At 48.5% G+C, this 25,721-nt stretch overlaps 1 protein-coding gene and 1 non-coding gene across 7 annotated transcripts; both read right to left on the bottom strand.

Moving 5' to 3' along the window:
* Positions 1-296: 296 nt before the first annotated feature.
* Positions 297-19,632, bottom strand: RCC1 (regulator of chromosome condensation 1). 6 transcript variants are annotated; one of them, XM_043445223.1, is made up of 11 exons: positions 19,508-19,632; positions 10,920-11,001; positions 10,320-10,385; positions 8,837-9,024; positions 8,480-8,659; positions 7,574-7,670; positions 7,339-7,461; positions 6,024-6,179; positions 5,609-5,728; positions 5,109-5,261; positions 297-3,959 (listed from the first exon to the last, which is right to left on the bottom strand). In XM_043445223.1, the coding sequence occupies exons 2-11, from the start codon at positions 10,990-10,992 to the stop codon at positions 3,781-3,783; spliced, it is 1,335 nt and encodes a 444-aa protein (XP_043301158.1). In that variant the 5' UTR covers positions 10,993-11,001; positions 19,508-19,632; the 3' UTR covers positions 297-3,780. The 6 variants fall into 6 exon arrangements, with proteins under 6 accessions (XP_043301158.1, XP_043301156.1, XP_043301159.1 ...); XM_043445221.1 differs by lacking the exon at positions 19,508-19,632 and adding an exon at positions 18,238-18,353; XM_043445224.1 differs by lacking the exon at positions 19,508-19,632 and adding an exon at positions 12,126-12,144.
* Positions 16,597-16,669, bottom strand: TRNAG-UCC. Its single transcript has one exon. It is a non-coding gene; the product is annotated as a tRNA-Gly (tRNA).
* Positions 19,633-25,721: the final 6,089 nt, after the last annotated feature.

The raw sequence follows: 25,721 nt of genomic DNA, 5'->3' as shown, positions 1-25,721 counted from the left end.
GACTGCAAGATCAAACCAGGCAGTCCTAAAGGAAATCAGTCCTGAATATTCATTGCAAGGACTCATGCACCTGATGTGAAGAACTGACTCACTGGAAAAGACCCTGATGCTAGGAAAAGTTGAAGGCGGAAGGGGACGACAGAGAACGAGATGGTTGGATGGCATCACCGACCCGATGGAGATGAATTTGAGCAAGCTCCAGAGGTTGGTAATAGACAAGGAAGCCTGGTGTGCTGCAGTCCATGGGGTTGCAGAGTCAGACACAACTGAGAGACTGAACCAAGACACTGGAAAAAAAAACTGATTTTATGTCAAACAATAAACAGCTGTCCCTTACCCCACCTATTCCTTATCCCAACTCCCAGCTCCTTGAGGCAACCACTTCCAAACCTTTTCCCTAAAATATGCATATTTCTAAATAATATACTTTAAAAGATAGTTTTATTTAATTTTTGACTGTCCTGGGTCTTTGTCGCCGTGCTGGCTTTTCTCTAGTGGGGAGTGGAGGTGGCTACGCTCTCGTTGTAGCGCACAGGCTCCTCACTGCGGTAGCTCCTCTTGCTGTGGAGCGCAGGCCCTAGGTCACGAGGGCTTCAGGAGTTGGGGCCACAGGACTCCAGAGCACAGGCTCCATAGTTGTGGTGGGGGCTTAGTTGCTCTGCAGTATGTGGGATCTTCCAGAATCAGGGATCAAACTGGTGTCTCCTGCATTGGCAGGCAGGTTCTTTACCACTGAGCCACCAGGGAAGCCCTCAATAATATAATTTCTATTCATTTGTAGTTTCAGATATTTTAGGGATGTCCCCTCAGACATACACACCTTTCCGTCTTCTGATTATAATTTGTTAAACCATTGAACAGCGACATTATAATGACTGTAAACAGTAGTTACAGCTGAGCCATACGTGGTGATTACATTTGTTTTGGGGTAACCAATCCAGGTTGGAGGAGGATAGGGAAAAGGTAAAACTTAAGAGTACTTGACACTTTTGAACGTAAAAAAGTAGATTTATACTTCCGATAGACTCTGACACTGAATTACTGCACAATACTTATACCAAAAAAGTAAGCATGGGAAAAACAAGGCAATTATGAACCACAGGGAATTCTGAAATGTGCAACGGTTGTAATAGCAAAGGCTTGCGGAGCCTCTACTTTGTACCTGATACCTTTCTAATATACGTAATTACCTACAGAGAGCGATATAACTGTTACATATAGTACATATCAGCGCTTCCCTGATGGCTCAGTTGGTAAAGAATCCGCCTGCAATGCAGGAGACCCCAGCTCGATTCCTGGGTTGGGAAGATGCACTGGAGAAGGGACAGGCTACCCACTCCAGTATTCTTGGGCTTCCCTCGTGGCTCAGCTGGTAAAGAATCCGCCTGCAATGTGGGAGACCTGGGTTCGATCCCTGGGTTGGGAAGATACCCTGGAGAAGGGAAAGGCCACCCACTCCAGTATTCTGGCCTGGCGAATTCCATAGACTGTATAGCCTATGGGGTCCCAAAGAATTGGACACGACTGAGTGACTTTCACTACAATACAAGGAAAAGAAAGGCAGCTTGATCTCAAGTTAGTCACTTGAACTCCCAGGGACATTTTCCTGAGGGACAGCAATTCCAACTTCACAAGGTTGATGTGAGGATGAAATGAGCTATTATTGTATGCAAAGTGCTCAGTACAGTGCCTGGCCCATTTAAATCCCAATTCACAAGAGTTGTTTTTAAGGAGAGGGTACTTTCAATCAGCTGGATGTCAAAAGGGAAAGCTTCAATAAATCTAATCCAAATGAACTTTTTTTGGGGGGCGGGGAGGGAAGAGCAGACACACAGTGCCTCTTTTACAATGAAAATATTAAAGTCGAAAGTTGTGATTTTTTCCCTTCTAACAAGTCAATTTCTAACCAGGACAGGACCTGCATTGAAACTAAAAGTTCAAGGAAAAAAACAATCACAGAATACATTTTAAGTTATTTTACATCATATTCATTTTTCCAAGAGTAGCTGACATCAAGAATCCTCCTGGTGCTAATAAAACTTCCCTGCTGTACATATATAGATCCCCCATATTAGCACTGTCCACTGTAACTTTCTGCAATTATAAAAAAGTTCTATAAATTTCTGAATTTGCATAGCCCCCAAGCCATAGGCACTAGCTGCTTTTGACTACTGAGGACTTGCAATGTGGCTAGTAAAATTGAGGAAGTTCATTTTACATTTTTACAAATTTAAATTAAATCTAAATAGCCACAAGTAGCTACTGACCACCATACTGGACAGGTCAGCTCTATGTGATTTGGTTGCTCAAATGCCTGTGAAAATCTACATCATTATGCGCAAGTTGTTATTGTGCAGTTAATCATGTTTAATCAGTTACACTAGCTTTTGAAATGATACATCGTTAAACTTAGTGTAAGTATCTCTAGAGCTGTATTGTACTCAAAAATCTTGGTTTCAAATTAGGATATTAAAAGATCCATCCCATGTCTCACATACTGTACAATATAATTTTTTAAAAATCCAGTGATTCTTGAAACATAAATACCTAACAAAAACCAATCAACTCTTTTTGATTTGTCTAGAACAGCCACTGTTCCATACAAAAAACAAAAACAAAACAACAAAAAATGAACAGCTGGCACATACCAGGACTTCTTGACATCACTGAAGTCCTAGTCTTCCCCAGGTCTACAGGCATGGGGTCATTTTGCCCTTCCCAACACAGCAGGTGCTCCCTTTTAAAAAAGCAGGGAGTGCGTAGAAAATAAGTGGCCTGTTTTATAAAACTCTAAATTTATTCAAAGTGTTAAAAGACTTCACTCTCCCCTCCAAAATACTTTACATTAAAAAAAAAGAAAATCAAAACCCTTTCCTGTTTTTTCAGCCACTGTACAAGCTGCTGTTGTCCTTTCTGGGGACCAGCCTCCACCCCTCCAACCCTCTTCCCCTTCCCTCCCTTCACTCTCAATATTGCTGTAGGTTTGTTTATAAAGCCCTCCTTCCCCTCTCCCCGCAAGTCTTGCCCTGTGGGCACAGCTACCTTTCCAGATTTCAGGCCCTTGGCTGCAGGTGAGGCAGCTGGATGGGGGAGACTGCAGACAAGGCCTAAAGGACAGAATGCTTTGTGCTTCTGGGAGAAAGGCTGATTGGCTTTTTTCTTGATCAAGCGGAGGAGCCCTGTTTTTGTTTTTGCCCCATGGGCACCTGTTCAGGGCCAAATATTTGGCTTGGGGTTGCCCGTGGCTGGGTAGCCCTGCCCCTTCTCCAGTTTCCCCCAGGCATAGGTCCATGACAGCTGGGTCTGACTGTACATTGTGTCCGCCTGTGGGTCGGGAAGGACGGGAAGAGTGGCAGAGGACTAGAGCAGGGCTCAATGGAGCCCGACTTCTCAGCGTATATGGGCACCCAACACGCAGGGGAGGAAGTTTTGGTTTTGGAGAAGCAAACCCAGGGTCAGCCAGGACCATGGGAAGATCTTTTAAGACCATGGGATGAGGGGGAAGGTCTGACCGCATGGCTGTGGGGTGAGCAATGTTCCTTCTGATAAAAACCCCTCTCCTCTCTTCCATCTATCCCACCCTCATCCTGTAGGTCCCAGGATGATTCCAGAAAAGAGGGGGGCACAAAGGGGAGAAGGGTTCTGTTCTGCTGATGAGGAAAAGGCAGGAGGTGACAGAGTACTTGGGGCTGGGAGAGGCCTGCTGGAGCACGCAGTCGTCACGGCTTCCCTGTTCCAAGAGGGAGGTTGTGGGGGCCGGGAACCAGGCCCTCAGAGGCTTCACCAGCTCTGCTCCTTGTCCTTGACTAGTAAGACTGTGTGCTGGCCCCCGCTGGACACAGTTAAGACCACACGGTTCTCCAGCTGTTTGCCTGTCATCTCCACGGGGCTCCAGGCATCTTCATCCTGTCCCGTGCCCAGCTGGTAGTTGGTGCCCATGCCCCAGGCAAAAACACGACCTACAGGGGAGAGAAACAGGGGCAGCTGTCTCGAGGATCCCCAGCCCCAGCTTTCTGCAGGGTGAGAAGCCTGGGACATGAGGGTGCCTTCTGGGGTTGGTCTGAGGCAGCCTGGCAATGTCCCAGCCTCAGAGAAGCTGGGAGGAGGCAAGGAGACGATGGACAAAAAAGAGCTTTGTCAACCAGAGACCACAGCTGTTATGCATCGACAGAGACTTCTCCCTGCTCCCAGGCAGAGGGTTCAAGGCCTCACAATGACTGGTCATTCCCCAAACCCTTACATCACCTCCATTCCCTGAACCACCTGCCTTTGAGACTATTCTAGACGTTCTCCTTTTCTCACCATTAAGGACTAAACCTTCAAGGTGCAGGAAAAGCCCCACTTCCTCAGGAACTCTTTCCAGATAGTCCCAGATCAAGCACCTCTGCCAGCCTGCTTTCTCAAGACCTCCAAGTCTGTTCCCCCAGGCTTTGGTGACCACTTGTCCACACCCTCCTCTGCTGTGCTTGCCAGGACCCCAACTACTAAGCTTTCTTTCTCCTAATGATATTGTAAGTACAACTCCCTGGGAAGCTGGCAGTTACTAGGTTGTATATAAAAAGGGTCACCAAGGTATAAAACGTGAAGGCATGCCTGTGTTAGGAGTCTGGAGACCTGGGTTCCAGTCCTTCTGCCTGTCCTTGCCTGTGTGTTCAGTTGTATCTGACTCTTCCTGACTCCATGGACTGTGACCCACCAGGCTCCTCTGTCCATGGACTTTCCAGGCAAGAATACTGGAGTGCATTGCCATTTCCTCCTCCAGGGGATCTTCCCCACCCAGGGATCAAACCTACGACTCCTGTATCTCCTGCGTTGGCAGGTAGAATCTTTACCACTGAGCCACCTGGGAAGCCTTGCCTATCTGGGCCTCAGTAATTAATATATCCCCTTGGCTACAACACATTAAAATAATTTTAATAATGTGTTTACCCACTTTACGTCATCGAAGCCTGAGCTTCTAACAACCAGGACAAGAATAACGTCATCACAAATACTGCTCTCCACATCTCAGTTCCATCGAATGGTGGGCAACGGAGCCTGCCAGGCACTGTGGTAAGAATCATGACCCCCAGGCCCCAACCAGACCGACTGTGGGCGGTCCCACTCACCATCCTTGGTCACAGCATACCCCACAGAGGCGCCACAAGCCACTGAGGAGACCGTGGGCAGCCTGGAGATGAGGGTGGGTACGCTCTTCTCCTCAGCACCTTCCCCAAGGCCCAGCCGCCCGTACTCAGCCCGGCCCAGGCTGTATGCTTTTCCTGTGGGAGGAGGGAGAGGGACGAATAGCAGAGGGCATGCTCCAGGTAGGCCAGGTGAGCACCGATAGTCATGGGAGTGGGTCCCTCAATCCCAAGGTGGTGAGGAGATCTGCAGCGTCTCTCTCAGTGTGGAGGGAGGCCTGGAAGAACCTCCATAGGTCCCCACTGAACTCCCAGGTGGAAGACTCACCAGGATGCTGGCGAGTGGGGTGACCCTCATGGACCCACAATTAGCCCAATCCATGGAGCAGGCCCAGGTTCCAAGCACCGCTGTTAACAGAGTGGGGCCAGGCCTGTGCCCAGGGAACACCCCACCCCCACCCAGAGATGGATCGAGACCCCCCTACCTTCTGAATCCATGCAGACTGTATGGTGCTGGCCCCCAGAGAAGCCGACCCAGGACTTGGTGGAGTTCTTGAAGGATGTTAGGTTCTGAGGTATAAAACAAGATTCTGTGCCTTGGGTTCCTGGGGAGGGAAGGCCAGGATGGGGGTGTCAGGGGTGACACTGTCCAAGGAATTGCCTTCTTCATCCCCTCCCTCATCACATCCGCTCATCACAACTAGAAAAAGCCACAGTGCAGCAACGAAGACCCAGCACAACCAAAAATAAATAAATAAATAAATATTAAAAACAACAACAACTGAGGCTCTGAGAGGTTAGGTGACCCCCACACGGAGGGGGCACAATGAATGAGTGGTGGAGGCCGGACTGCAACCCAAGTCACTCTGGGCTACGCTGGATGATGGGCTTGGGACTCACCAAGTTGATGGTAGTTGGAGAGGCCGAAGCCATATACGTGGCCCTCAGAGGAGATGGCGAAGGTGAAGTAGGCACCGCAGAAGGCATCCTGGAATCTGACATGGCCCCGGCTTCCCCTGGATTTCAGCATCACACACTTGGGGACCAGGAGTCGTTCTGCAGGCAGAGAGGTCAGGGTCAGCAGCACACACACAGCCTCTCCTCTCTGCCCCATTGTGTCTCCTTCACTGCTGAAGCCCTCGCAGGGAGCCCAAGCAAGGACTCTTCTGCATAGAATACAGAAGAGGAAACTGAGGCCAACAGAGGCCAGGTGCCTCACTCAGACTCCCACAGCCATAGAGGTAACATTTACATGGAACTTACTGTGTGTCAGACAGCCTTCTATATGAACTCGGTTCACTTCACAACAACCCAGTGAGGCAGGTAGTTTAGAGATGAGGAAACTGTGTCTGGGGGCCCACGGCCAGTAAGGGGTAGAGCCAAGATTCAACTCTGAGGTAGTCTGGGGATTCCATAACTATCACTGCAGGTCCACCTGATGCAAGCCTGAACACAAGAGAATCCCTTCTGCCTTTGACCTTCAGCAGGGGGTGGCTTGCCAACTGGCCCCACCAGAGGAACCTAAGCTACCTACTGTTAGGGAAATTAAAATGGAGGTAGTCTTGTTCAGGCTTCAGAAGTAGGGAGCGGGCCTCTGACCGACATCTGACCTTGCCTGGACCCTGCTTGTACTACATGCCTACTTGTGAACACACCAATTGTTACCAGTAAGTCAAGTGGCACTTAAGAAAGGGAGTGGGTCCTGGAATTTCTTAAGCCCCTGGAGGTCTGGCCAACGCCCTGAGGTCAGACGAAATCTTATGATGCACAGGTGAAACCAACAGCATTTTGTTTGTGTGTGATGAGTGGTTTCTTTTGTTAACGAATCCTTTGAACCTAAACTGAAACTAAATCAGCAAAACACCTACCAAAGGGCTTCCCTGGTGGCTCAGTGGTAAAGAATCTGCCTGCCAGTGCAGGAAGCTTGGGCTCAATCCTTGATCCCAGAAGATCCCACATGCGGTAAGCTCACGAGCCACAACTACTGAGCCTGTGCTCTAGAGCTTGGGAGCCACAACTACTGAGCCCATGAGCTATGACTACTGAAGCCTGCGTGCCCTTGAGCCTGTGCTCTGCAACAAGAGAAGCCACTGTAATGAGAAGTTGAGTACCACGACTAGAGAGTAGCCCCCGCTTGCCACAACTAGAGAAAAGCACATGCAGCAATGAAGACCTAGCACAGACAAAAATAAATTAAAAACAAACAAACACCTACCAAGGCCCTGACGGCCACCACGATTGGCAAATAATTCAGGTACGCGGCCCAGTTGGCCCTGCTCCCCGGAGCCCAAAGTATAGAGGTCGCCATCAACTGTCAGCATCACCAAGTGGTCGTTTCCTAAGGGTGAGAAGAACGCAGGGGATGCCGGGCTTGGATATAAGGCCCAAGGCTGGGCCAGACCCAGAAGAAGGTTCTCCAACTCCTGCCCAGAGCAAGAACCCAGACTCACCTGAGGCCACCTTCACCACGGGCATACTCAGCTGCACCTGCAGAGGCACCATGCTCTTTTTCATGGGCTCCAAGAGCCCGATCACACCATTATTGTCCTGGAAGGGAGGGCGGGTCAGTTTTCAGCCAGCCCTGCCTGTCTCATACCAGCCAGATCCAGCTTTGCAGGCACCCCCAGAGCTGTGTGGTGAAGGGCACTGGTGCCAGGTGAGGATGGAGAGGGGGGCAGGAGCTAGGCCACATAGTGAAATACTCATGAGTGAAATCATGTGGTCTGTGATTTGCATTAAAATATCACAAAGGAGTTGGGGAATGGAAGGGAGTGAAAATCAAACAAGTTTGGTCATAAGCTGATAATTGTTCAGGCAAGTAAATAAGAGTTCAAAATAGCATTCTGATTACTCTTAGATGTTTGAAATTCTCCATTAAAAAGTGTTAAAAGAGCTCCAATGAGGAAATATCAGATTCCTTTATTTCTGACATTTCAAAATAAACTGAATAACAAAGTACCAAAACAATTTTAATGCTGATCTGCTGTTTAAACCACACTCTCCTGTCTTGAAAATTCTGAGATATGCCTCTGAGAAGTGTGGAAGGAGACTGGGAAGGGGACGGGGGAGGTTAAAAGGGAGGAGATGGGTCAGCAGGCTTCTTGGCTCAGCCAAAGACCAAAGGTATCCCTGACGCACCCCTTTTCCGTGACACAACATCATAACATCAGATTCATAGGAACAGTCAGTAGTGTGTACAGGCCTGGATGAAGAACCAGAAACCTGGGTCTGGGTCCAAGCTCTTCCCAAGGTCTCAATCTCTCCACAAGTACAACAAGGGCATGGAGATGGGGCCCCACCAGCTATATTTAATTCTGCTTACCAGCTCCACAGCCATCCTCCAGACCCAGTCTTACCCGGAAGGAGCCCCAGAGGAAGACACGGCCATCCTCGGTGAGGGCTGCTGTGTGACTGTCTCCTGCTGACACCTGTACCACCTTCTCTTGCAGGTCCACTTTCCCAGGGACCATCTCTGAGCCCTCCACTGACGTATCCCTTCCCAGAGCACCCTCGTCATTGCAGCCGAAGGAGTAGACCTGTGCAGAGGATGCCCCCATTAGTTCGAGGTCTGGCCTCTCAGTATCTTCATGTCTAGGCCACACCCTGCTTATCTAGCCAGCTCCATCTCTACAGAGTAATGCATATGGTTCAGAGCTCCTTCCCCAGGCCCCCCAGTCCCAGGTCCTGTCCCATCTGGTGCCACCCTGACCTACCTGGCCACTTTTGCTTAGGCACACAGTGTGCATGCCCCCAGCCTCAGCCTGCACGATGTCTTCTGGAATGGACACTAGGGCTGGCTTCTTCCTCTCCATCACATTCTCGCCCAGCCCCAGCTGGCCCACGTCGCCCTGGCCCAGTGTCAGCACCATACCTGGTTCTGTGCCGTGGGACCTATGGGAGACTGAGGGGTAAAGAAGATAGCCCCTAAGTGTGCACTATGACAAGAGAGAGGAGAGGCTGCTGCACAGGCTGTGGGATAACACAGACCTGGGTTCAAATCCGTGCCCTGCCACAGAACATTAGTCAGACTTCTCCAAGCCTAAGCGTCCTCATCTGTGAAACGATGGTAAGAAAAGTACCTATCTCATAGAATGTTTGTGAAGATTAAAAATTGAGCACATTAGAGACTTCCCTGGCAGTCCAGTGGTTGAGACCCTTCCAATAGAGGGGTGCGTAGGTTCAATCCCTGGTGGGGGAACTAAGATCCAACATGCCTCATACCCAAAAAAACAAAACAAAAAACAAGCAATACTGAAACAAATTCAATGAAGACTTTAAAATATGACTCACATAAAAAAAAATTTAATTTTAAATTAAAAACCAAAAAACCCCAGCACATTTTTTTTCCCTTTAAATCTGTATTTATTTATTTGGCTATGCTCGGTCCCAGTGCAACATGCAGGGTCCTTAGCTGTGGCCTGTGGGATATACTTCCCTGATGAGGAATGGAACCCTGGCTTCCTTCACTGGGAGCACAGAGTCTTAGCCACTGGACTACCAGGAAAGTGCCCACCCAAGCACATTATTAATGTGAGTGGAAGGAAATGGCAATAATATACTTGATACAGAGAAAAAAATCCAGGTGGGGAGGGGAAGCGGGGGCACAAGATAGCTTTTCTGATTGTCTGTTCTTGGTCAGGAACCAACTAATAGGGCATAATAACATCTAACAGTGCTTACTCTATGAATGTTAAATTGATTTGCAGCCCCACACATTATGCTATAGGCCTTCCATTTCAGGCTCCCATTTTATAGAAAAGGAGAACAGAGCCTCAGAGAGTGTCATAAGAGCTAATAAGAGTAGAGTTTGCAGTGAAACCAAACCGAGGAGGCCTACATGGTCAGAGCACAGTCCTTAGTCTCCATCCTCAGGCTGTGACTTAACCACTGGACATAGGCACACTGACCCCTACTCCACTTCTATTGGAGAGCAGACATGCAGAAGAGGAAAGGGAGGAGCAAGAGACCATACAGGCTTTTGCAAAGAGGTACGCGCCAATCAGCGTGCGGCGCTGGGCCATCCGCCGGCCAACGGGGGGCGGGGCCACCAGCACCCCGGACAGCCAATGGCGTCCAGCCCCTCCCCCTGGGGGTGTGGCCACGGCTGCCAGGTCGGCTGCAGCTGCGCAGAGGGCGCTCTGGGCAGGCAGCCACCCGGTCGGGCCTTCTGGTCAGGAGGGCACAGCCCGCAGGCACCTGGGGAGGAGCGGGCGCCTGGAACACGGCGGGAGGCAACGGCCCTCACTGCCTGGTTACGAGGGTCTGCAAAAGACAGACACTGTCTGAGTGTGGGTCCACACTCTCCCCACCCTCCCAGACTCGGGGTGGCTCTCCTCCCTGACTCCCTCCAGGGTCCCCGCAGAGAGGAGCCCAAAGGCACGTCTCTCGAATGCTAACCAGGACACGAGCTCATTTTCCTCATGGCAGCCCGGTGAGGTTGCCCGTTTTGAATGGGGTATTCTAAGTTCAGTAAGGTTAGTGATTTGCCAGTTATACAGCTAGAAAGTGGCAGAGCCAGGAGTGAACCCAGTCTGGAGGTCAGTGGTCTTAACTAGGCATTACTGCCTAGGGCAAAGCCTTAGGGTCTAGTTTTTCACTGGTACCTGAGGGCTTTTAAGCAAGTCTCTGCCCCTTTATCATTCCCAGAGGGTGGGAATCAGTGAGCTACAGGAGACCCTCATGGTGGGTGGAGTTCCTGGACTTTCTGGCCCCTCGGCTTCAAATCTCAGGGAGGAAGGAGCCCAGTACCAGATTCTGGGGATGCCAAGAGGCCACCCACACTAAGGGCCAACTTACCCTTCACCTTCTTGCTTTTGGGGAGGGCATCTTCTGGGGGAGACCTTCTCTTAGCTACACGCTTGGGTGGCATCTTCTTGTCCTGAAAAACCCAGGCAAAGACTCCATGTCAGGAATGGCTCTATTCAGGCAATATTTATCAAAAACCCTTAAAAAAGTGAAAAGAAATGCCTAGCAATTCCACTTCTCGGAATTTACCTGAGAAGAACCAAATAATAAATAAACCCAAATATTAAGTCCCACCTCTACTGTATTCTTCGTAACATTAAAAAAACAAAAACAACAAAAAATGGAACAACCCATGTACTTAGGAGTAGGGGATTGGCTAAATATGTGGCATACTGATGATAAAACAGTATGAAGCCATTAAAAGTGATGTTTTCAGAGATTTATTTACTGAATCATTGTCAAGTAACATAAGCAGACTAAAAAACAGGCTACCATCCTACTTGTGGAAAAGAAAAAGCATACACAGATAAAAATATGTGGAAGGAAATACATTCAATGTTAATAATGGTAACCTCTGGAAAATGGGATTATGGACAACTTTTACTTTTTTCTTTATATCTTAATCTAAGATACAAACAGCATGACATGTATTTTTAAATTTTATTATTAAAAAATTAAAACACTGAAGAACATTCAGTGAACATCACAACTCCACCCAACCCCAACATAACCACTAGTAAGTCTGGTGATACATTACTGTTATAATCAGACCACACAAACACACACTCACAGCTATATTTTCATTAAATAAAACCAAACCAGACGACTTTCTCAACCGCAGTCCAGTCATTAGGAACCTACCTGCCAATGCAGGGGACAGAGGTTCGATCCCTGGTGCAGGAAGACTCCACATGCTGTGGCAACTAAGCCCATGCACCACAACTACTCTGCCTGCATGCCCAAGAGCCCACGCTCACAACGAGAAACCACTGCAATAAGAAGCCCGTGCACAGCAACAGAGTAGCCCAGACTCACTGCAACTAGAGAAAGTCCGTAGGCAGTAATGAAAACCCAGCATAGCCAAAATTCAAATAAATTTAAAAAACAAAACCATCTGTGCCCTTTGATCCAAAATGCCACCACTCCTAGGAGGAACCTGGCTTTCCTTTAAACCCATCCAACAAGAGAAAAACACTGCATATACACTCACACTATCATACAAACACCTGGTGTTACAAAAGGGGGAAAGGAAATCACCTCTGGGTGACATGAAGGGCTGTGGCAGCTCGCAGGATCCAGGGCAGCTGAGCCGTCGGTGCTGACTGCCTCCTTGCTTCAACTAACTGCTGTTGCCTTCTCACGGCCGCTGAGAACAGACACTCTGCCCTATTGTCTCAATTTCAACCCAGCCCAAATTGGGTCAAAAGCCCTTTTTCCTCCACATAAGCAGTTTCTGAAAGAAATCTTTACTGAGCCCTGGTTTTTAAGGTTATGAAAGACGGCTGTCTAAGCCTTAAGGCTCCCAAACTCTGTGATCCCTCTGAAACTGATAGCAGGGCCCAGGCAATTTGCAGCTATCCAGATGCAAAAGCGGTAGAGCAAGTGGTGGTTAAGAGGAGCCAGGCTATCTATGTACTCAGCTACTTTCTGGCTGTTTGACCTTGGACAAAGTTACTTAAGTCTCTTCACCATTCAGTTTCCTCCTCAGTAAAATGGGGATAGTAATTACTCAAAATCACTGTGGATGGTGAGTGCTGCCATGAAATGAAAGACCCTGATGCTGGAAAAGATTGAAGGCAAAAGGAGAAGGGGGCGGGAGAAGATGAGATGGTTAGATAGCATCACTGACTCAGTTCAGTTCAGTTGTTCAGTCATGTCCATCCCTTTGCAACACCATGGACTGCAGCACACCAGGCTTCCCTGTCCATCACCAACTCCTGGAGCTTACTCAAACTCATGTCCACTGAGTCAGTGATGCCATCCAACCAACCATCTCATCCTCTGTCGTCCCCTTCTCCTCCCGCCTACAATCTTTCCCAGTGTCAGGGTCTTTTCAAATGAGTCAGCTCTTCACATCAGGTGGCCAAAGTATTGGAGTTTCAGCTTCAACATCACTCCTCCCAATGAATATTCAGGACTGATTTCTTTTAGGATGGACTGGCTGGATCTCCTTGCAATCCAAGGGACTCTCAAGAGTCTTCTCCAACACCACAGTTCAAAAGCATCAATTCTTTGGCACTCAGCTTTCTTTATAGTCCAACTCTCATGTCCGTACACGACTACTGGAAAAACCATAGCCTTGACTAGACAGACCTTTGTTGGCAAAGTAATGTCTCTGCTTTTTAATATGCTGTCTAGGTTGGTCATAACTTTTCTTCCAAGGAGTAAACGTCTTTTAACTTCATGGTTGCAGTCACCATCTGCAGTGATTTTGGAGCCCCCAAAATAAAGTCTGCCACTGTTTCCACATCTATTTGCCATGAAGTGATGGGACCAGAAGCCATGATCTTAGTTTTCTGAATGTTGAGCTTTAAGCCAACTTTTTCACTCTCCTCTTTCACTTTCATCAAGAGGCTCTTTAGTTCTTCTTCGCTTTCTGCCGTAAGGGTGGTGTCACTGACTCAATGGACATAAATTTCAGCAAACTCCGAGAGAGAGTGGAGGACAGAGGAGCCGGGCGTGCTGCAGTCCATGAGGCTGCAAAGAGACATGACTGAGCAACTGAACAACAATAGTACCTACACCTTGTTATGACTATGACTAAATGAGCTAATACTGTAAAAGTAATTACAGGGTGGTTCGATCTCTGGGTCGGGAAGATCAACTGGAGGAGGGCATGGCAACTCACTCCAGTATTCTTGCCTGGAGAATCCCATGGACAAAGGCGCCTGGTGGGCTACAGTCCATGGAGTCACAAAGAATCAGACATGACTGAAGCGACTTAGCATGCACACATACAATTACAGGGGAGGGGAGGGGCTCAATAATCAATGCTGGTGTTTAAACATCTAGGGTCTGTTTCAGGTGATGCTTGGGCACAGCTAATCTAATCTTACCACCTCCCCTCCATTTTATAGAAAAGGGATGGAGACTTTAACCAAGGCTATAAATGGCAAGAGAATTCTAAGAACCCTTCTTAGGCTCTACTGTGGGCCTAAATAGCACCTCATCCTTCCTTCCTTCCAGTAGGTCCTAGAGCCTCAGCCTCTCTAGCTCCCCATTCCATGGTGTATGAACATGAGGTCAACAGCCTGGAACCTCCAGGCACATTTCTGCTGGCTACCCTGGGGGAGGACAACAAAGTGCCGAAGACAAGGAAGTAGCCAAAGGCCTGGAATGCCCCAAGGCTGTGTGGGCTGAGCCTCTGCAGGTTGAGCTTCTGCAGGCTGAGACTGGCCCAGTTTTGACTTTGTTGAGGTGGCAGTTCTGTGTTTCACGCAACTTTCATTCTCCGAGGGCAGCACTCCTCGCCTCCAACCGGCCTCTTTGAGACCTGTCTTCCCACACTAGAAATGCACCTTCACTGGGATCAGTTCAGTTGTGCAGTGTGGTGTGATGAATAGGCAAGGTGATATAGTAGGAATATTCCAGGGACACAACAATGTAAATGTATTTAATGCCACTGAACCATGTACTGTTAAAAATGGCTACAATGGTAAATTTTATGTTATGTATAGTTTATCACAATAAAAAAAAAAAAGAGAGTAACTGGGATAGGGGAGGAGATATAGGTCAGATAGGTGACATCTGGGCTAAGACTTGAAATACTAGGCAGAGAAAGCCAGCAGGGGAAGGCCTGGACAAAAGCATGTGATGTGCTCAGGAACCTGGGGAGGCCAGCAGGGCTGCAGCTGGACAGTGATGGATCAGAGGCACACGGGGAGCAGGGAACAGGTTGTACAAGGCCTAGTAGGGAAAACAGACAAGCGTTAAGAAGACTGTCTCATTAACAATTGTTCTGGAAGGGACTGGAAGAGGAGGCGATTGCAGGCATCCAAATGAGAGAAGTTGGTGACATGATTTGGTCTGAGGCAACAAAGGAAAATACACAATTTAGGAGACAAGCTTGCTTTGCCAGTGGATTAGATGTAGGGAATGAGGGTGGGGGAGGAACTCAGAATGACTTTTTCATCCTAAAATATCCAGGGGATCCTGGGCAGGGCCCCCTTGATCCCCCTATGAACTTGGCCCAACACAAGGACTCCCAGGCTTTGGCTTAAGTAACTAGGTAGATGGTAGACTTCAGTTACTGAGAAGACTGGGGGACAGACTGACAGGAGAGACCAGGAGGCCCACCTCGCCAGGCGTTTTTGTCAAGTGTGAAGTGTGCGGGAGCTGACCGAGAAGGGATGTTAAGGTGGCAAAGCTGGATGGGTTAAGGAGTGTGGGATACACCAGGGACCCACTCTTTCCAGTAAACAGCTCCTAACCCTTGGCCAGGTTGGCCGCGGTTCACTGGGTCTGGGGCCCTGTTCCGCCAAAGGCATATTGGCCCCGTCAGCTCATCAGAATGACCTGCAGCCGTCAGCTCTGCTGGGGAGGGAGACTGAGAAGGAGCTTGGAAAAGTACTCACAAGAAGTTAAGTGAAAAAACAAAACAAAACAGGAAACAGAATGGTATCAGCACATCAGTGCTGCTGTTGGGTTGACCTATGGGAAAGGCCTGGAGTGGAGACAGAAAAACAAAGGTTATAGGAGGTATTCGGTGTCATGGATCATTAACCAAAAAAAAAACAAACATGTTATTCTGCTAGACACTCATGATCTTTTTTAAAAGACCTCCAGGGTCTGGTACTGACACAACTTCTGGCCTCACCTTATCTGTCACACCCTCCCTTCTCATAATCTTAGACTGCTTACTCTTCTCTCCATACCAAGTGCATCTCCATCTCACTCCAGCCCTATCCTACTGCAAGAACTTCTACTCAAAGTTGCCTCCATTGGTACACTACCTCAGATCCCTCTCTCAATCCTAAAGGAATCATAATCATTTAACCAATCTGCTTCTTCAGATGAGTCTCTTTAGGGCACTGGCCACACCTACCCTCTAACAACCTTTAACTTCTTGCAACAACCTGAAGAGGGCTCTGTCACTCTTATTTAACAGCTGAGGGAACCGAGGCGCAGAGAAGTAGGTTTACTTGTTTAAGCTGGCACAGCCAGAAAAGAAAGCCAGGAATGGAATCCAGGTATATCTGATAATTAAAAGAAAAAGAACGGTTGGCTAAAGGCAGGTCATGATCCAGGCAGTGATCGAGGCAGCCTGGACAAGGCTCCCCAGGATTCCCTATGAACCTGGCCAAAGGCAAGGAGCAGAGGGTGGGAGCCTGCTGAAAGGGACAAGACGGTGGATGAGAGCAAAGGGGAGACACGGAAGCAGTGAGGGCCTGGGAGAGTGGGCCAGGTGGGCAACAGATCTGCTGAAGCACATGTGGAAGGACTGACCACAAGCACAGCTCCATGCCGCGGTGCAGAGCGCACTGGCTCTCAAGTCCAGCCCACCTGAGTCCCCTTTGGGACTCCTCAAAGGGAGGACTCCAGGCACTGCAGTGTCTATGAGCAATCCCAGAGGCAACTCGGGGGATGAGGGGGCACCTTCTAAAAGGTGGAGCCCTGTACCCATGACCCACATGCATGTTTTCTACCGCACAAGTCAGTCCTTTGGACAGACTTCCTCTCTAACCACTCTGGGTGTGTTTTATTTATTTATTTATTTTATTTTTCTTAGTTCCTTGACCAGGGATTGAACCTGTGCCCTCTACAATGGAAATGTGGCGTCTTAACCACTGGACCACCAGGGAAGTCCCTGGGTGTGTTTTCTTAACTAGACATCGAGAGTCTGGGCTGGGTATAAGTCCTAGTCTTGTCCCCACCCGTCACTCCCCAACAGACAAACACAGCTTCCATCTTCAAGGAGTTCACAGTCTGGAAGAAGCGTGTGATACAATCTCAATAAGTCAAATACAGAGTTAACTTCCACTAACAGACTCCTAAGGTGAAGAACTGATGCTTTCCAATTATGGTGCTGAAGACGACTCTCAAGAGTCCTGTGGACTACAAGGAGATCAAACCAGTCCATCCTAAAGGAGATCAACCCTGAATATTCATTGGAAGGACTGATGCTGACGCTGAAGCTCCAATACTTTGGGCACCCAATGCAAAGAGCCGGCTCACTGGAAAAGACATTGATGTTGGGAAAGATTGAAGGCAGGAGGAGAAGAGGGCAGCAGAGGATGAGATGGTTAGATAGCAACACAGACACAATGGAAATGAATGTGAGCAAACTCTGGGAGATGGCGGAGGACAGAAGGGCCTGGTGTGCTGCAATCCATGGGGTTACCGAGTCGGACATGACTTAGCGACTGAACAATAACATGTGCCAGTCAATCCTGGAATACTCACACTCTGCCCTCAGAGGTGTGTGATCATCCTGGCTTTACAGACATGAAAGTGAAGGCTCAGGGGATGACAGCCCAGGTCTGCCGACCACTCCCCACCAGGACCAGAGCATCCCCCCATCCCCACTTCTCCCTGGGCCTGTTTCTTCATTTGGTAGACTAGACAGTCTACCAGGGCCCTTGTGTTCCTGCTGTGACCCCCTGTGACCTCATCTCTGCAAAGGGAGACAGTGATCTCTCCAACCACAGCAGCTGTCCCCACCCAGTCACCCCAATGTCAGGAGGCAGACACTTGCCAGACGCAAGGGCTGAAGAATCTCTTTGTGAGGAAAGTCCCCTGGGAGGGAAGGGAGGAGAGAGGTTCTGTTTGTCTGTCAACAAACACTGGGGGAGCAACTCCTTCCTGCCTGATGTCAGGCACAGAGCTGGCAGACCTCACCCAAGAGATCCTTACCACGATCCCCCTTCAATACAGAGGGGCTTGTGGTGGTTTAAGTTGCTAAGCTGTATCCGATTCTTGGTGATCCCATGGACTGTAGCCTGCCAGACTCCTCCGTCCATGGGATTTTCCAGGCAGGAATACTGGAGTGGGCTGCTATTTCCTTCTCCAGGGGATCTTGCCCATCCAGGGATCAAACCTGGGTCTCCTCCATCACAGGCAGATTCTCAACCAACGGAGCTACCAGGGAAGTCCAAAAATACAGAGGGGAGCCTAGGCTTATGTGCATTCATTTATTCCAGCAGAATGAGGCTACACCTTACCCCTGGTTTTAGAACCACAGCTTTACAGGACACTAGTAACTCTCTTACCTTCATCTTACAGGTAAGGACAAGGCCCAGGGGGATTAGGTGGATGGCCCAGGGGTTAGTTGGATGGCCCAGGGGTAGCCAGCTAGGAAGTTGCAAAGCTGAACAGGATTCCTGCTCTTGGGATGGCTTCCCAACAAAAGCATGGAGAACTCCTAGTTTACCTTTCCAGACTCCACTCTGATGTCCTTCGGTAAAACCGTCGCTGCCTTCTCCGCCCCCAGCACTAGCACTCCAGACCTTCGGAGACCCAGCCCCTGCTCGATCATCTTGCTCTTCTTTTCCTGGTACCCTGTGCGCCAGTCAGACTTAAACACCGTGGTACCTCTGATGACAACACTCAACCACGCCTTCCTGTGTTTGCACGTGCTGTGTTCCCAGCCTGGATCACCAGAAACCCTCCACCCTCCGTCCGCCTGAATAATTCCTCTGTTCCTTCAAAACCGTGGCCAAGAGTCACCTCGGCTGGAAAGCCATCCCTCATCCTCCTGCCCAGGCTTGGGTGAATGTCCGAGTTCCCCATCCACACTCCCTACACTCGACTTCTGCTATAGGCACTCAAGTAACACTTGGAGCACCTTGGTTAATAACGGCCAGGAGCAGCGAGCGCCCCGGCTCCATGGGCACACCTTGGGGATCATCCTGGACAGTAACTGTGGCCCCACATGGGCCTCCCCAGGGGAGGCAGGGAGCTCGATCACGGCCACCCGGGGCCCTTTCACCATTTTCCCCAGCTCTGCACGCGCGACACGGAGGAGACCGCCAGCGACTAAATCTGCTGACAGATGAGTTGATGCGGAGTTCCCGGCACACCTCTGCCACCGGTCAACAGTAGTGGCGGTGCCTGTTGACGCTGAGATTTCGCTCCCTATGCAGACCCTCGGCAGCCTACCCTCGAGCTCCTCGAGCCGACCCTCGCCGGGCGGGATTCCCACCCCGCTCCGCAAACCGCATTCTTCAAACCAGTGCTGGACTTTTAAAAATCACTTTCCCACTCCGGAAACGCCGCACCGCCGGGGCGCTCACCCCGGCCCGGGAGGCGCGCGGCTTTACGCACCGCGGGCGCCGAGGTCACTGAGGCCGCGCGCAAAACCCCGGCCGGCCGCGCTCGGGCCGTTTGAATCTCCCGCCCCCGCTGGCGGCGCGGGCCGGGCGTGCGAGGCGCGGCGGCGGAGGGGCCGCGCGGCCCTCGCTCGGGCGAGGCGGGGCCCGGGCGGGCGGGCTGGCTCCAGGGCGCCCCGCGGGGCCGCAGACCGGCTCGCCCGCACCCGCGCCTCCCAGCCGCGCTGGCTTCACGTGGGGCCGGCACCGCGCCACACGGACGCGCGCGGGCAACGGCCCCGGCCGGTCGCCGCCAGCCGGCGCCCCCGGGCTGTGCCCGCCCCGCGCGCCGCCCCCCGCCCCGACCCTCCGTGCGTGACTAGCGCGACCTACCTCGCTGCAGGTCCGCCACAAGGAACTCCTCCGCTCGCCGGCCCGGCCGCGAACTGCCCCAGAGCATGCGCTCTGCGGGCCTCCGGCCCCGACCCCGGGCCAGAAAAGAAAACAAAGAGCCCGGCGCCCCCTGGCGGCCGCCCCGGGAGGTGCCGGTGGCGCGATCCGGCTGAGGCGCTCGCCACCAGGCTCTTTCCGCCCTGGCCCGGGGTTACAGAGCGGGTGTGTGTTTTGAAGACCCTAAACTGGAACCAGTGGACTGACAACCAGAAAGACTGCTTGAAATCAGGGTTTGTCTGGGAAAAAATATGGTATGGGAGGGACGGTACGGATAAAAGAGACACTGATCGTCCCTGCTCTCAAGGGGCTTTCCGTCAGAGAAAGATGAGAAGTCATAGACTATCGACAGCTACTCAGGGCCGTGACAAGGGCTGTTGTGACAAGGGTACGCACAGGGCTACCCAGCTCAGCTGGAACTCAAGGAAGGCTGTCCAGGTTAAGCCCAAGAGGGCGGGGCATCCCAGGAGAAGCATCCTTGCGAGGACAGGGAGCGATGAGAGCCTCCGGCGGGTGGGGGAAACTGCCCACGTCTGACTGGGGCAGAAGATGCCATGGGAGGGACTTAGCGGTTTTGTCTAAGGAGACCGCCTCTATCCTGGGGAAACGGGGAACTCTGGAAGGGATCTGAGCACATGAGTGACGGGAGCAGATTTTTGTTTTGGAACAAAATGGAAAACGGGCTTGGGCAGAGGGGAAACCAAGAGTGAGGCAGGGAGGCCAGATAAGAAAGAGGAGGGTGTGAACTGAGGTTGCGAATTAGTGACGGAAAACAGGCCAAGCTGCCTACCCTTCTCTTGTTAACATGCTCCTTCTTCAGGATGGATTCAAACAGTTCTTCAGGATTTCAAGTTCCCTGTGGTCACCTTTCAGGCCTTTTCACTGTGTCTGGGGGTTTCCCAGGTCAAAGGAGTGACCTCTGCAGAAGGATGTTTTCTCCATTTCATGTAGACTCTTGACTCTGAAAGTCATGCTATCATTCCTGAACTCTAGATGGACAGTTTTGATGAGTGTTTGAAGTGAAAGTGTTAGTCGCTCAGTCCTGTCTGACTCTGTGACCCCGTGAACTGTAGCCCACCAGGCTCCTCTGTCCCTGGGATTTCTCAGGCAAGAGTACTGGAGTGGGTTGCCATTTCCTCCTCCAGGGGACCTTCCCATCCCAGGGATTGAACCCAGGTCTCCTACGTTGCAGGCAGATGATTAAAAAAAATTTTTTTTTTAGTACCATCTGGGCCACCAGGGAAGCTCCTGATGAGTATTTACCAGCTGGATTTCTTCCATACAGAGCCCACCCCAAAGCACTCCCCATTTTCAAGGTTTCTTACCTTCTCAAGTTTACTTCTGCCTCCATCACGGACTCCCTTTTTGGATGATATATTGTGAAATTCCTCAAAGTTTTAACCCTGGGATCTCTGTCTCTGCTGTCTTCCTCCAAGATCTTATTCATTCACATGGCTTGATGTAATTATAAAAATAAGTATCATTACCTATTTTGTAAAACCTCTAATTTGAACTTCAGACACACATCCGTCCATTAGTACATTTGTTCTTCACAAAACTCTTGACAATTGGAAAATGAAAAAAATGCGGTTCAAAGAGGTTAAGCAAGTTGTCTGGGGTCATGGTACAAGTGATAGAAGGAGTTCAGAAATCTTGTTCAGGGCTGAGCTACCACCTTTTAACTGAGATGACAGCCCATCTGGTCTGGTACTGACCTCTATGCTGTTTTAGACTTATGGCTCTATGCAGAAGACTCAATACACCAAATAAAAACTCATTTTCCATGGATGAAGACTCCCCACTCTCACCCTTCATCCTTCAAGCCAAGGTTAGAAGTTTCTCATTTAAACTTCAACATCTTTCCTGGTTCTTCCCTCTCCTCTCCATGTTTTATTTCTGCCCCTCTGGCCTTCATTTCATTCCATCAAGATCCCCAAGTTAGTCTCCCTAAATCGTGACTATGAGACTTTGACTTGCTTAAAAATCTGTAAAGATTCACATATTTCTTTTTTTTTTTTTAACTTTTGATTTTGTATTGGGATATAGCTGATTAACAATGTTTGACAGTTTCAGGGTAATAGTGAGGGGACTCAGCCATATGTACACGTGTCCATTCTCCCCCAAACTCCCCTCCCATCCAGGCTGCCACATAACACTGAGCAGAATTCCCTGTGCTATACCGTAGGACCTTGTTGGTTACCCATCTTAAATATAGCAGTGTGTGCATGTTCATCCCAGACTCCCTAGCTATCCTTTCCCCCCACCCTTCTCCCCAGCATCCATAAGCTCATTTTCTAGGTCTGAAGACTTACATATTTCTTCAGTGCTGTTAGGAGCACCAAATGCCCCAAGCTGCTGTTTTCCCGTCTCCCCCAGGGCCTCCGCACTGTCCTCTCACCGTGCCCATGCTCATTCCTGCTTCCTCACCTTCCTCACCTTTCCCACCAGTGCCTTCTTTCCTGTCTAGCTGAATTCCTGATATATATATATATATATATTTGATTTTTACATATATATCAAATGTATATATTTAAGGCTAAATTTTATTTGCCATCTCCATGAAGCCTTCTTTGGCCTCATTTATCTTATCTTCTTTGAACATAAATATTAATTTTTCACTCTATTATTGTTGCATTTTATTTACTGAACATAAACATAAGGAGGACAGTCAGTTGAATCTGACCTAGGAATGACACAGATGATAGAATTAGAAGTGAATGATATTAAAAGTTATTCTAACTATATTCCATATGTCCAAAAGTTAAGTAGAGACATGGAAAATAGAAAAAGATCCAAAGTGAACTTCTTGATAATATCTAAGAGGACAAATTTAGTGGATGGGATTAATAATAGATTAGATATTGGAAAAGCAGTGATTAGTGAACCTCATGCATAGCAGAAGAAACTATCCAAAATGAAACATAGAAAAAATTTTTAAGTGAAAAGAGTATGAGTGAACCATGGAATAACTTTATTTATTTATTTTTTTATTTTATTTTATTTTATTATTATTATTTTTTTAATTTTTATTTATTTTTTTGTCATACATTGATATGAATCAGCCATAGATTTACACGTATTCCCCATCCTGATCACCCCTCCCACCTCCCTCTCCACCCGATTCCTCTGGGTCTTCCCAGTGCACCAGGCCCGAGCATTTGTCTCATGCATCCCACCTGGGCTGGTGATCTGTTTCACCATAAATAGTATACATGCTGTTCTTTTGAAATATCCCACCCTCACATTCTCCCACAGAGTTCAAAAGTCTGTTCTGTATTTCTGTGTCTCTTTTTCCTGGAATAACTTTAATAAGTGGCCTACTCTACAGGTAACTGGAGACCCTGAAAATAGGAGAACTGGGAATAAACATATATGAAGAGGGGACTTCCCTGGTGGTCCAGTGGCTGGAATTCCATGCTCCCAATGCAGGAGGCCAGGGTTCAATCCCTGGTCAGGGAACTAAGATCCCTCATGCCACAACTAAGACCCCGCACAGCCAAATAAATAAATAAAATGCTTTTTGTTTTTTAAAATATATGAAGAAATAATGGCTAAAAAATGTTTGAACTATAAACCTATAAACTATAAGCCAACAGATGTGTGATAAAAAATAAACGTGGTCTGGAGGCTTCCCTGGTGGTCCAGTGGTTAAGAATCCACCTTGCAATGCAAGGGATGGCGGTTTGATCCCTGGTCCGGGAAGATCCCACGCGCAGTGGAGCAACTTAGCCTGCATACCACAGCTACTGGGCCTGTGCTCTAGAGCCCGCGAGCCTCGACTACTGAAGCCTATGTGCCCTAGAGCCTGTGCTCCACAACAAGAGAAGCCACTGCAATGAGAAGCCCTCGAGCTGCAACAAGAAGTAGCCCCCGCTTGCTGCAACTAGAGAAGCCCTGAGTGCAGCAATGAAGAGCCACCACAGACAAAAATAATAAAAGAAAAAATAAAAATAAATGTGGTTTGAACACTCGAAATAAAAGACAGAGATTGTCATAATAAATAGAAAAAGCAAGACCAAACCACACACTGCCTACAAGAAATAAACATTGAACATAAACAAACACAGCTGACCCTTGAACAACAGTTGTGAACTGCACAGGTCCAGTTATACTCAGATTTTTTTCAATAAATATGAACTATGTACTACAGTACCACACAAGCCGAGGTTAGTTAAACCGGAAGTTGCAGAATCACAGATATGGAGGGCCAATACAGTCGCACCCCTTTGTTGTTCAAGGGTCAACTCTACACAAATAGATTAAAAGTAAAAAGACAGAAAAAGAGACTCTGGTAACACTAGTCAAAAGAAAGCCGGAGCAGCTATATTAATAACAAAGTAAATTTTAGAGCAGAGTATTATAGAAATAAAGAAGGTCTTTGAGTCAGTTGGTGTGAGGTGGATGAACCTAGAGTCTGTTACACAGAATGAAGTAAGTCAGAGGAAAACAAATATCGTATATTAATGCATATGTATGGAATCTGGAAAAGTGATACGGATGAACCTATTTGCAGGGCAGGAACAGAGCTGCAGACAGAGAATAGACTTGTGGACACAGCCGGGGAGGGAGAGGGAGGAACTGAGAGAGGAGGGTTGAAACTTATACATTGTTGTTTAGTTGCCAGGTCTTTTGCAACCCCATGGACTGTAGCCCTCCAGGCTCCTCTGTCCATGGGATTTCCCAGGCAAGAATACTAGAGTGGGTTGCCATTTCCTCCTCCAGGGGATCTTCCCAACCCAGGGATCCAACAAGCATCTCTTGCTTCTCCTGCATTGGCAGGAGGATTCTTTATCATTTCCATTACCTGGGAATTACCATATGTAAAATAGATAGCTAGTGGGAAGTTACTGAATAATAAAGGAAGCTTAACCTGGTTCTCTGTGACAACTTAGAGGGGTGGGTTTGGGTGGGTGGGGCGTGAGAGGGAGGTTCTAGAGAGCGGGGACATGTGTATACTTATGGCTGATTCACGTTGTTGTATGACAAACCAACTCAATGTTGTAAAGCAATTATCCTCCAATCAAAAACGTAAAAAAAGAAGGTACTTTTACTATGGTAAAGGAGAAAATCAAAATGCACAATCCTAAATATATGCAGCTAATAACAGAGGTCCCAAATACATATAGCAAAAACTGATAGAACTTCTAGAGGAAATAGACAAATCCACAAAGATAGGTGGACATTTCAATACCTTACTCTCAATGTTACTGATAGGTAGGAAGAAAACCAGTCAGGATAGACTTGAACACCACTTTCAATCGATTTGAACTGATTGACATTTACGGAATACTTCATCTTCCTTCACATTCCACCTCGATTTTTTCAGACAGTAACACACTCATGCCTCCTGAGTGCACATGAAACAATTCCCAATATAGGCTGTACTGGGTTATAGAAAAAGTCTTGTTAAATTTAAAACAATTCAATCAAACAAAGAATATAGTTAGGCCACAATGGAAAGTAGAAACAAATAACTGAAAGATCTTTGGAAAACTCCCAATTATTCAAAAATACACTTTTGGAATTCCCTGGGGGTCTAGTGGTTCAGTTCAGTTCAGTTGCTCAGTCGTGTCTGATTCTTTGCGACCCCAAGAATCACAGCACGCCAGACCTCCCTGTCCATCACCAACTCCCGGACTTTACTCAAACTCATGGCCATCGAGTCGGTGATGCCATCTAGTCATCTCGTCCTCTCTTGTCCCCTTCTCCTCCTGCCCCCAATCCCTTCCAGCATCAGGGTCTTTTCCAATGAGTCAGCTCTTCGTATGAGGTGGCCAAAGTATTGGAGTTTCAGCTTCAGCATCAGTCCTTCCAATGAACACCCAGGACTGATTTCCTTTCCCATGGACTGGCTGGATCTCCTTGCAGTCCAAGGGACTCTCAAGAGTCTTCTCCAATGCCACAATTCAAAAGCATCAATTTTTCGGCACTCAGCTTTCTTCACAGTCCAACTCTCACATCCATACATGACCACTGGAAAAACCATAGCCTTGACTAGATGGACCTTTGTTGGCAAAGCAATGTCTCTGCTTTTTAATATGCTATCTAGGTTGGTCATAACTTTCCTTCCAAGGAGTAAATGTCTTTTAATTTCATGGCTGCAATCACCATCTGCAGTGATTTTGGAGCACAAAAAAATAAAGTCTGACACTGTTTC

The sequence above is a fragment of the Cervus canadensis genome, chromosome 24 (assembly GCF_019320065.1).
Source record: "Cervus canadensis isolate Bull #8, Minnesota chromosome 24, ASM1932006v1, whole genome shotgun sequence".
Lineage (NCBI taxonomy): Eukaryota > Metazoa > Chordata > Mammalia > Artiodactyla > Cervidae > Cervus > Cervus canadensis.
This window is presented reverse-complemented; position numbering and strand designations above follow the sequence as displayed.